A 12,190-nucleotide genomic window follows, 5' to 3' on the forward strand; every position below is an offset into this window, starting at 1 on the left:
GGCACGGGGCGGGAGGTGTCCGGAGATTCGGGAGCATTTACCAAAGGTTCCTGCCAGCTGCCAGATCTCACCCCGGCAATACATTAACGCCTATCAGAGGAGCTGGGATTAGGAACATAAGCTAAGGCTGGCAGAATGGTTGCAGGGCGGTGATCAGATTTGCCTCGCTAACCCGGAGGGCTGTGTATGCTTTTGGGCCGGGTGGTGTGGCTCAAGCCATTAACCCCTGAGGCAGGAGGACCTCTGTGAGCCAGTCGGATCTACAGAGCAAGTTCCAAGACCTCCAAGTTTATTTTTGTGTCAATACTGAAAGTCCACAAATAAAAGCAGCCACCTGTATGCATATGCACTGAGCAAGGGGAACCTCAATGTTTACTCCTGTTTTAAACGTTTCTAAGTCAGTCTTCTGGCATAGACTTTTCTGTGGTGCAGGGGGGGGGAATGGATAATCGGAAACTCAGGACCAGTAGGGGACAGGAAATTATTTCCGTATCTTCACAACACAGTAGTAGCAGCCTCAGGCAGAATCAGCTTCTCATCCACGGTATTGATCTCTCTCCAAACACAAACCCTGGGTCCCTCTGGCTGAGAGCTTTCAGAAATGCCACTTCGGGAATTAACCTAAAGTGAGTTCCTAGTTGGGCGGACACCAATTTTGACTGTTCTGGACTAAGAAGGAGGCAGCGACACCAGCACTCAGTTTGCATCTAGTCCGAGGTTTATTCAACAGTCCTCTCACTCTACACAAGTACAAATGACTTTATCTAAAATACTACAAAGTCATAAAACTCAAAACAAAATTTATAGTACTGACTGTACAATAAAAGCAAAAACAGGCAATGAATACACTGCCACGCTTAACCTGCAACATCCCTGTGAACGGCAGGTGACAATGAGTGTGGCGGCAGGTTCCATGAGGACCCTGTAGAACTGGCTCACCAATTTCAGAGAATAACAGAGATCTGGGGGTAGGGAAAGAGAAAGGTGTTTAACCCTAGAAGTTGACGAGGACTCCAAAGGGGACATGGTCAGGCCTAACAGCACAGCAGCTTGGTCCCCTTTCCGCAGATGTGGCACAGCAACAGCAGGGGCATGACCAGGTTGCCTAGGTCCTAGGTCATCTGTGGAAACCGTGTGTTGCAATATGAAGACTTGCTCATCCCAGCTGGCTCTGCTATAAACCAGACTCTCAAGAACGGGAAGGGTGAACTTTCTGGCCAGAAAACTACAGGGCACTTGGGCACAGTCCTGAATTAACAGTACCTCTGCAGCCAGAATCCTCCTACAGAGGAAATTACTCAACTGCTGTCTTCAAAGCCCACCCAGTTATGGGATCCTTCCCTACAGATCCTCGTTGGCTAAAGAAAGGACAAAACTGAGTTGGGGGAACATAAGTTACAGAGGTACGAATCAACGTCCCTGCTTATCGGGAGGAGTTGGAACTGGAGCGGCTCCTATGGCGGCGGCGGCCAGGAGATCGAGACCTCCTACGTACAGGGGACCTGCGCCTTGGAGAGCGAGACCTGCAGGAAGAGAAACGTGGTCAGCCAAAAGCAAAAAGCTCCAAGAAGCACAGCTGTGGGGGCAAACTGGCCTTTTCGAAGATAACTCTAATTTTACAACCCTATGAAGTGTGGCTTCTGCTATCTGACCTCAAAGCTCCTCTCTTAACCACTCCTGTAATCTTTTTTTCTTTTTGTTTTTTTTTTTTCCATTCAGGGTTTCACTGTGTAGACCAGGCTGTCCTAGAACTCAGAGATCCACCTGCCTCTACCTCCCCAGTGCTGGGATTAAAGAAAGGCATGTGCACCATGCCAAGCAGGCCCCTCACCCAGAGCAGAGAGCTTGCACTGGTTTCAAGGGACCCATGCTAGCTTAGATTCTGGAGGAGGTTCCTTGAAGGGCCTCATCTGTGCCTGTCAATACACATATTCTGACTGTCCTTCTCTGACCAGTACCCGAGGGCAACATGAAGGAGCCCAGAGTTGCCACAGCCATTTGGGTTTATAAATCACATAAAGATGGGTCAAGGGCAATTCCAATTAATTCACCTCCTCCTCATCCGTGGGGGTGACCTGCGCCACATGGGAGGCGGTGGAAGCATTCTCCTGGGTGGGCTGAATCGCCGTGGGGGTGGCCGAGGCCAGGGTGCCAACACAGCAGTAGCAGTGATCTCTTGGCCATCAATTTGTCCTGTAGAAAAAAGGGACAAAATCATAAGATCTCTAATATTAAGTACTTACCATACTCATACCTATGATGGTGTGGTCCCACATGCCTGGAATCTCAGCACTCAGAAGGTGGAGGTAACCCTTAGTTAACCTCAGCAACATAGTGAGATATTGGAGAAGCAGAGACAGAACAGGTAGATCTCTGAGAATTTGTAGCCAGCCTCGCCTACACAGAAAGGTCCTGGTAAGACCAGATGGGGGTACATAGGTAGACCCTGTCTCAAATACAAAATAAAACCCTACCTACCCCAGGCAAGCACCAATCTAGGTGCTCAGTATACCAAGGTAAATAATCATAACACCAGGAAAAGCTAACACAGGGATGAGATTTAAAATACTAAGTGAGGCACCGGAACAACTTCCCTGAAGACAGACAATCCACACACTGATGGAGGAAGGTCATTGGTTAAGTAATGAAGAAACTGCTTGGGGCTGGAGAGATGGCTCAGAGGTTAAGAGCACTGACTGCTCTTCCAGAGGTCCTGAGTTCAATTCCCAGCAACCACACGGTGGCTCACAACCATCTGTAATGATACCTGGTGCCCTCTTCTGGCCTGCAGGTGTACATGCAGGCAGAACGCTGTATACATAATTAATAAATAAATCTTTAAAAAAAAAAAAAAAAAAAAAAAAAGAAACTGCTTGGCCTGTCCTAGTACAACACACAATTCTGAAAATGTGTTGAAACCTGTTAGGTAGAAGACACAGAACCACCAGCTATGGAACAAGTTACAAGATAGCTCGGGACTTAAGGGCAGAATGGAGGCTCTTGGCAGGGGCAAGAAGGTGCCATCAGTAGCTGAGTTTCTTTTTTCACAGAGTTTCACTACACAGCCCTGGCTGTCCTGGAACTCACTAGGTAGACCAACCAGACCAACCTCAAACTCACAAATCCACTTGCTTCTGCCTCCCAATTGCTGGGATTAAAGGCACACCTGGCCCTGAACTTCCTTTTTAAGCCTGAGTGGGAAGCTCAGGCTGGGGAAAGAAAAAAAAGGACACTTGTTTGAAGAGTTCTACAGCTATCTACATGAACTAATTTCCAAATAAAAGGAAAGACAAAGAAAAATTTAGGGATGATTTCAAAAACAGGGAGGAGGCACTGTTGGACACAAACCTCAGGAACTTATAGGGTTCCTGAGAGAGAAAAGCAAAGAGCACTGAGGTGCAAACTTAGGGACACCTAACAGCTACAGACTGTTTCCACATCTAGGATCCCTAGAGCCCAAACCTAGCCTCAGTGTTGACAAAGGCTCCTGCCTGCAATACCCAGAGGCTAATTCAGGCGCCCTCATGACAAAATCCAGTCTAACCAGCGCCAATGAAGAACGTCACTGCATTACCTGAACAAAAGATAAGACATCAAGTAGCCAACTGCCAGCAAAGGCCACTCTAGTTCCCTGAATCTCCCCCATCCTCCACCCCCGTGTTTTTCGAGACAGGGTTTCTCTGTAGCTCTGGAGTCTGTCCTGGAACTAGCTCTTATAGACCAGTTTGGCCTTGAACTCCACCTGCCTCTGCCTCCCAGAGTGCAGGGATTAAAGGTGTGCACCACCATCACACAGTTGGTTCACTGGATTTTTAACTGATCAGCAAAAAAGGCACTTTGGCAATACCAGATGACAAGCACTCTGAAAGTGAAGGTGTCACTAATAGAACCTGAGCTGATATGAACAACACAGGTAGTTTATGCTGAACTCTTGGAACACTTGAGGGAATTAAAGTGGCTAAGTATCAAAGAAAACCCATACAGAAAAGCAACAACAAAACTCCAATTAAAACTTTTAGATATTTGTAAAGCTTAATAGGCATCTGAGGACACTAAGGTTCCCCCAACACAGGTTAATGGCCCAGATGGTATTGTGAGCTGCCAGCTCTCAGTCTCTGCAGTAATGAGATCCAGCACTCTCTTCTGGCATGTAGGCACACACGCAGACAGAACACTATATACATAATAAATAAATCTTTAAAAACTGTATATTAAAAAAAAAAGCTGGCAAGAAACAAGCCAAGCTAAGGCCTCCGTGTGTGATTTATTTGGGAGCTGGGTGGTGAGCCCCTCAAAAGCCAAAAGAATAAGAGATTACACAATTAGGGCTCCACTGAGACTCAAAAGAACCTGAGTTGGAAACCTACTCCAATGGTCCCACAAACAACAGGTCTCTGTGAGGACAGAGGTGACAGGGCTAAGGGTGGCCACAGGGTCACTCACCTCCATCCATGTGTTTCAGTGCCTTCTCCGCTTCATCTGGATTCTCAAACTCTACATATGCGTAGCCTTTGGATAGATGAGGATGCATCCTTTCTACAGGCATGTCAATCATCTTAATTTTCCCATAAGTAGAAAATATTTCCATGATATGATCCTAGAGAGAAAGGTCACATCCTTGTTTACCTATCTATTACTTAAGGGTCAAAGGGAATGCACTAAATGCTGAGTAAATCCCCACTAGTGTGAAAACATTCTGCCACACAAGATGTGTTACCGGGGTACAAGTCTCCTGAATATAAATAATAAATGAAGTCCAATAAAAAGAATTAAACAGTGTTCCAATCAAGTCATGGATTACATTCTAGGTGCACCTGCTGCCAGACACCAGCTTGTCCAGCCTTCATGGATCAGTGACTCGTACCTTGGTCACATTCCTGGTGAGCCTCCCAATGTGCACTTTGGTGGGCTTAGGTGAAGGGCTCCGCCTTTTCCTCTCTTTCTCATCTCTTTTAGGTGGTTTGGATCTGAAAATACAAAACACCCAGAAATTCAGTTTCCACCAACCATAGTGAGTTTGAGGATAGAGTTCAGGGCAAGATCTCAGATTTGGTCCCCAACATGGAAAAAGGAAGAAAAATATCAACTGGGTGTGGTAGTATCTGCCTAAAACCCCAGCACCCAGGAGGTCACGGCAGGAGGAATACTACAAGTTCAAAGCCAACCTACACTGCCTAGTGAAAGTCGGCCTCAGCAACGGTGTTAAGGTTTCTACTTAGCTTGAACAGCCAAGAATTCTTACCAATCACTTATATTATTACCATGGTGGTTTGAATGAGAATGGCCCCATAGGCTCATTTATTTGAATGCTTAGTCATTAGGGAATAGCACTATTTGAAAGGATTTGGAGGTATGGTCTTGTTGGAGTCCTGGAGGTGAGCTTAGAGGTTTCAAGGACCCAAGCCAGGCTCAGTGTCTATCTCTTCTGCTGCCTTCACATCCAGATGTACTCCCCACCACATGAGGATAATGGACTAAACCTCTGAAACTGTAAGCCAGCTCCAATTAAACACTTTCCTTTATAAGAGCTGCCTTGGTCATGTGTCTTTTCACAGCAAAGGAACACCGAAATAAGATGTTATCCTTGATTTAGAAACCCTTCAAATTAAGACACCCCCCCCCCCCGCAACTCTTTTATTCTGTGTGGGCAAGTGCCAGGGCAACACGTGTGGAGGTTAGAGGATAACTTGTAGACCACCCTGAGAGCTGGGATTAAGCATGCACCACCACTTTCCCATGACATACTTTAAATCAATCAATCAATCAATCATGGGCTGGAGAGATGGCTCAGCAGTTAAGAGCGCTGGCTGCTCTTCCAGAGGACTCAGGTTCAATTGTTCTATCCCCAGCACCCACATGGCAACTCACAACTGTCTGGTAACTCCTGTTCCAGGGGATCCCACACCCTCACATGGACATGCAAGTGGGCAAAACACCATTGTGCATAAAGAACAAACAAACTATTAAAAAATATGTACTTTTTTTTTGTGCTATAGTGCATACATATGTGGAAGTCAGATGGCAACTTGTGGGAGTGACCACACACCCACCACCATGTGAATGCTGGAGATTGAACTCAGATTGTCATAAGCTTGGCAGCAAAACCCTTTATTGCTGAGGCATCTTGTCAGTCCCTGATCCAATCTTCTTATTTATAGCCATGGCAATGAGCAGGCTAGCCACCGTGCACTCACTTGGAGCGGGAGCGCCGCCTGTTGTCATGTCTGCGCCGGGAAGGGCTGGGGGAGCCGGAGGAGCTGCTAGAGCTGGAGCTCCGGGATGTGCTGGAGCTCCCAGAGCGGCTGGACGCAGAGGAGGAGCTAGAGCCACTGCTTGAACCTGTGCTGGTGCTGGAGCCTGAGCTGGAAGTTGAGCTGGATCGAGACCTGAGGAAAAGGTGGGGGATCAGAGAGTCAACAATGAGCAAGAGTCATGTTTCTGCACAAAGACTGCCCAGCAGGAAATGGACCTCCTAGTTCTTTAAGTCATCAGCAATGACACCTGACAGGTCCAGAAAGAAAAGACAGACTGTTGTCACCTGTACAGAACCCTAAACTTTACCAATGGAGAAAAGGCAGGAGTCTAGCCAAGGTCAGATCACCACCTCAGCTTGCAACAGGGCTGTAGATACTCAGGCAGGCTTTCAACTACCAAAAACTGAGCTCGAGGGGCTGAAAAAACAGCTCAGCAACTAAAAACACTTCCAGAAAACTTAGGTTTTGTTTCCAGCATCCACATGGCAGCTCACAATTGCCTTGTGATAGTTTCAGAGGACCCAATGCCCTCTTCTGGCTTCTGTGGGAAGTAGGCACGCACATGGTATGCATGCATACATGGAGCCAAAACTCATATACTTAAAAAAAAAGGCTCTAGACTGAAGCCATCCAATCTCAATTCAGAATTAAAGAATGACTAATACTTGCGAGAGAAACAGTTCGTGACATCTAAACATCACATTTCTTAGTATCATAGAAGTGTTCATATCCATATGCAACATACATTACATATCAAGACCATATATCATACATGAGATGAAACTCAAAATCAGCATGCCATAACTTAGGGTCTTGTCAGGTCTGGTTGCTTTTAAAGTAGTTAAGAAAAGGTACCTTTCCCTTGGCCTCAATTTAATTGGCAATTCTTAGGCACTAATAAAATCCTGTAAGTAGAAAGCTCTTGTGTAACACATTATACAGTACTACCCTCCCAGCCAAACTGCTGTTATTCTCAGTTCAGCTGGGCCTGCACACCAAAGGTCATCACAGCTGGGCTGGTCTCTTGGAAGGGAGAGACAGGGAGGTGAAGGGATCCTCAGGGAGTATTCAGCCAGCCCTTCCAACCAGCTGTAGGATGCAATTCTACCTTATTGCGCACAGCCTCGCAGATGCTTTAAGTAGGGGATTATGAGGAGGTGGGAACTCCATCTACACAACCACAGGGGAGTCATCACCCACACCTGAGAGCAAGCCTGCACCCACGGCACTAGTAACCCTAACAAACTCAACAGTTCCTTGGAGTGTCAGTGGACATTGACATTGGTTTGTTGGTAGGAGCACAGGAAGGGCAGATGTTCTTTACATTTCCCCAAGGGAAGGAATTTAACACCCAAGGCTGATCTCTCACTTCCTAACACACAAACGTGTCACCCTCCTAAAAAGAAAAGGTCGTCCTTGGTGGGCTTCACCGTGAAGGAAGACAGGGCTGCAGTAGTGGCCCCTCTGCCCCACCTGGTGCTGCTGCTTCCACTTGAAGCACTGCGTCTCTTCCGAGTCTTATCCCTGCCACGATCCTTCTCACTTGACTCTTTAGTGGCCCCTTTATCTTTAGAGCGATCCTTGGACTTCTCGTCAGAGCGGTCCTTGCGCTTGGTAGGAGAAGGAGCCCTGCATGGTGAGGAAGAATGTGAGGTTGCAAGCTCCCTTGATCAAGCCCTGGAATAGTACAACCCAGCAGTGGGGTCCAGAGGGAATACTAAGATCCCAGGTGATCACAGAGCAAAACCACCTGTGGGTTAGGACACTCACTGTAGAACTCAAAATTTCCCCCTCTCTGAGGGTCCCTAAAACAGCAAGCACCCCCAAAATAGCACTAGAAAAATCTTACAGAAGGATTACCTAGTGCTGGACTTTTTATTATTTTCTTTGACTCCTAGCAAGCTCTTCTTTTTCACTCCTGATAAATCCATTCTCCCCTTCTGAGGTGTTCAAAGCAGCAATGTCGGCCTCACTTATCTGAACTCTCACTTCTAACTCGAGTCTGAGAAACGATCCCTAATCGATTGCAATTTACGCCAAAGAGCAGCCTAGTAACAAGATAAAAGGATTTAAATAGAGTAAACGAATTGACAAGGCAACAAATCTACTTTGCAACAAAAAGTTGAACACACAAGAAAAGAGCAAGGGAACACAGCAAACAGCAAGTGTCCACACAGCCTGGACACTCAGAGGACAGCCCTTACTTCCCTCATGGGTTTTTTTTCCTACTCCCATAAGAGGCACAAATGGAACGGCCACCTTAGTTTTTTTAAATAGAAAAAAATTTACAAAATTTATTACATGCCCAACACACAGGAGGAACATTAAGATTCCTCATTGTTTTCATTAAAGAAATGGGTGGTAATTGTACCTATCAACGTTATTTCAGAGCATGCACAACTCTAGAGTTCACTGCTAAGTTTGCTGGCTTTCAAAAAGTACTAGATACCACAATGGCTTTAGAGGAGAAAACCCCAATTGGTAGATCAACTGCCATGCTCAGATTTGTCTTCTTGCTGTAATTTCCTTTGTGCATACACTGGAGTGATGATTAGGTCATTTTGAGGATGACAAACACCAAAACATTAAATATTCAACACAAATGGACAAAAACATTACAGAAGAACATAAAGCCAGGCTGTGGCACACATATTTAATGTCAGCACTTGGGAGACAAAGAAGGTGAAGAGATCAAGGCCAGCATGCTCTACAGGGCTAGTTCTAGGACAGCCAGGAGGGCTACACAAAGATACCCTGTAAGACTGTCAGGTGGGTAAACATAAAGCAAACGTGGGAAAATGTGACCTGCTGGATCTAGGCAGCAGTCAGGCAGGCACAAATACTGAATTCTTTCTGCACCTTGAAACTTGGAAGGGGGCGAGATCTTACAGTTTGTTTAAAGGTTTAGCAATATGCTAAATAACACTAACAAAAACTGAATTTAGAAACTGCTTCCTGTGCTCTCTTCTTAGGGAGCAAAATATAAGCAAAGGCCTCCTTTCTTCAACTGTAACCACGAGAGAAAGAATAGACCATTGGGTTTTGATTTCAGAGACGGCACTTCTAAATGCTGCTGAGGAAATATTCTAACCCAAAAGAGAAGAGCCCTTGCCTCTGGACAGACGAATGGAACAGCTCCTTTCCAGGGCTATAAAACATGCTACAGACACCCCCAAGGGTCTGGAGTAGGCAAGCGTGCCTGCACTTGACTCTGTGCTTCCCTGCTGCCGTCTCGGCCATGGCACTCATTTTTAACCATGTTCTTTATTGAGACAGGATCTGTCTATTAGATAGCCCTGGTGCCCTGGAACTATAGACCAGGCTTGCCTGGAATTCTTCCTGCTTCCACCTCCCGAGTTCTGGAATTAAAGGCACGTGCCACTACACCTTGCTGGTACTCACTGTTAGTTTTATAAATTTTTTTAGAGACAGGACTCTCTATTATGTAGCCTTAGCTGTCCTGGAACTGCCTATGTAGACCAGGTTGGCCTCGGCCTACCGAGTGCAGGGATTAAAGGCGTATTTTATAATCTAGCCGAGGCTGGCTTCAAATGTCCTATGCAGGAAAGTCTGTTGATTCTCTTGCCTCCGCCTGGGATTATGGGCTTTCTATGTGGGGTTGGAGACTGAGGCCAGGACCTCATGCATGGTAGGCAAAAGCATCCCATCAACTGAGCCATGACTAGAGCTTCACCTCTCCCGACCTCGGCTGCCTGTAAATCCGACAAGGCACCCAACTAAAACTTCAAGTTCAGCGATAAGTGACAGTCAAAGGGCTTTCGTCATGTCTGGAAACTACATCCATACCCACTCTTACCTCATCACACCTGACTTCTGAATGCTTAATCAAGTCCGTAACAGCTCACTTTAAGATTAATTTTGGGAGAGATTACACAGAGCAGGACTGCCCAGTAAGAATGTGAGCCATGAACACAACCTCGAATTTCCTTGCAGCCACATCAAAACTAGCATAAATTTTTTCTTGTAGGCCTGGGCAATGGTGGTACACACCTTTAACCCCAGCATTTGGGAGGCAAAGGCAGGTGGATTTCTGTGGAGGTTACCCTGGTCTACAGTGAGAGTCACTGCTTCAGAAACAAATGGTCTGGGGAATAGTGGTGCACGCCTTTAAACCCGGCACTTGGGAGGCAGAGGCAGGAGGATCTCTTGAGGCCAGCCGGGTCTACAATGTTTGGACACAATGTTTCCAAAACAAAACAAAACACAAAAACAGGACAAACCAAGAAACCTCGGAGCCTGATCCACTCAACAAGGACTCTACTACTGACACTGACAGTCCAAAGTTAATAGGTTTTTCTTTCTCGAGACAGGGTCCCATTATGCAGCCCTCAAATTCAAGAGACATGACACCCGAGTGCTGGAATTAAAGGTAGTGTGTGGGTCCCAAAATTAGTTTTTTAATAAGATAACAAAAATTACCTTTATAGCATAACCAATATAAGAATACTAAATATTTGTGTTTTCCCATACTACGTTACTTAATTCTGGTGTGTGCTTTAACATTTCGGTTCGGGTTGGTACCGGTGGCAAAGAACAGATTCCGCTTGGGCACCCCCAGCCCAACTATCAGAAAGTACTTTTATGAAGCAAGCAGAACCTGGTATTTTTAAGCAGTCTACAAATTGTAACCATAGTGTGAGCAAACACTTTGCTGGCTGTGGTCGAGTGCTAGAAAGCAAAGGTGAGGTTCTCTGTTCTCCCAAGTGCAGGCACCAGCCCAGGACCTTGGTCACCTGCCCGTCCTCCGGAAAGGCGTGCGTCCGACAGCCAGAGAGAGGAGAAAACAATTAGTTACATCTAGAGCAGAGGCCGTTTCGGCAACCTTCAAAGCACTCTCGACATATAAAAGCACATTTGAGCCGCGGTGCCTACGAAGAAGCACAAGGTACAGAAAGGACGCCTACTCCACGTCTCTACCATCAACCGTAACTCCTCAATATTTTCCCTTCCAGCTCGGTAACCGTGCTCAGTCCACCCCGGGGGCCGGACCCTCGAGGCCCGGAGCTGAGGACTGCACACAGGAGATCGATAAACACTCGTGGGAAGAGATCTAAAAGAAAGCCAACCTTGTAGGCCGGTTCACCATCGGCACCGTCCGCTCCGGCCACTATATCGACCTCGCCTCCCACCCTCTTTCTCCACTCACAACTCAGGCAGGGCCCGGCGTGGCGAGCCGAGGTCTCCAGCTGGACGAGAAAACAAGAGAAGAGGCGGCGCTCGCAGCTGCCGGGAGTCCCGCAAGCTAAGCCGGCCGCCGCCGAGCTAACGGTGCGGGATCGCCCTTCCGTCTGCGACCGCGGCGACCACTTCCGGGCCGCGGCCTCGACGCCTCCCACTCCGCCCGACCTGAACCCCTCTTTCTCTTCGGGCTGTGCGCGTCGCCGGCAGGCCTCTACCACACCGCGGGGCTGCGGGACGCAACCGGCTCCACGATGCGCCCCACCAAGCCCGGCAGGCGGTCCCCGAAGTACGGATGCGGCCGGATTCCTCCCCCAACTTACATCTTCCCGAGGCCGCCACCTCCTCCCGCTCTTCTCAGACCCGGAGGTCGGCGCCGCTCTGTCGTCAGAGTTGAGAAGCGGGAAGACGGCGTCGTCGCGCAGCGATGACGTCAGGTGCCTCAGCCAATGCACGAGAGCGGTGGAGAATGAAAGGACAGCGGCTGTTTGCACGAGGGCGTCGCAGCGGTTTGCTTTTTCTTTCCTGCAGATCTTTTATAGGATCCGGGACTCGGTTTGCGCGTCCTGGAGCGCGCGGTGATTGGCTGGCCGGGACCGCAGGGCTCCACCCTTTGGCGTCTAGCGGGTCTGGGCGGAAGAAGCTACTCTGGTTACCTCTCTCATTGACTCTGAGTACCTGATCTACGCCGTAGGGCCTAAGGTCTTGCAGGGAGCGGTGCGTCGCACAGTCTTGGC

The 12,190-nt window shown here is 47.7% G+C and overlaps 1 protein-coding gene across 5 annotated transcripts; it reads right to left on the reverse strand.

Annotated features, from left to right (window-relative positions):
* Positions 1 to 696: 696 nt before the first annotated feature.
* Rnps1 (RNA binding protein with serine rich domain 1) lies at positions 697 to 11,913 on the reverse strand. 5 transcript variants are annotated; one of them, XM_050166454.1, is made up of 8 exons: positions 11,777 to 11,905; positions 8,115 to 8,302; positions 7,728 to 7,883; positions 6,195 to 6,386; positions 4,865 to 4,967; positions 4,444 to 4,597; positions 2,052 to 2,193; positions 697 to 1,523 (listed from the first exon to the last, which is right to left on the reverse strand). In XM_050166454.1, exons 2-8 carry the CDS (start codon positions 8,183 to 8,185, stop codon positions 1,424 to 1,426), a joined length of 918 nt encoding a protein of 305 aa, XP_050022411.1. In that variant the 5' UTR covers positions 8,186 to 8,302; positions 11,777 to 11,905; the 3' UTR covers positions 697 to 1,423. The 5 variants fall into 5 exon arrangements, with proteins under 5 accessions (XP_050022411.1, XP_049974750.1, XP_050022316.1 ...); XM_050118793.1 differs by lacking the exon at positions 8,115 to 8,302 and adding an exon at positions 11,342 to 11,461 and having other exon boundaries at positions 11,777 to 11,852; XM_050166359.1 differs by lacking the exon at positions 11,777 to 11,905 and adding an exon at positions 11,342 to 11,751.
* Between the last annotated feature and the right edge of the window lie 277 nt (positions 11,914 to 12,190).

Source organism: Alexandromys fortis, unplaced genomic scaffold, assembly GCF_014885135.2.
Source record: "Alexandromys fortis isolate MF-2015 unplaced genomic scaffold, M_Fortis_MF-2015_v1.1 scaffold_29, whole genome shotgun sequence".
Taxonomy (NCBI): domain Eukaryota; kingdom Metazoa; phylum Chordata; class Mammalia; order Rodentia; family Cricetidae; genus Alexandromys; species Alexandromys fortis.

Excerpts from the sequence above, each read along its gene's own strand:
- Rnps1 (XM_050166454.1), bottom strand. The coding sequence starts at position 8,185 with ATGGATTTATCAGGAGTGAAAAAGAAGAGCTTGCTAGGAGTCAAAGAA. Across the intron at positions 4,968-6,194 it reads AGGCGGCGCTCCCGCTCCAA|ATCCAAACCACCTAAAAGAG; the intron begins GTGAGTGCACGG and ends TTGTATTTTCAG. Across the intron at positions 1,524-2,051 it reads CCCCCACGGATGAGGAGGAG|GTCTCGCTCTCCAAGGCGCA; the intron begins GTGAATTAATTG and ends CTCTTCCTGCAG.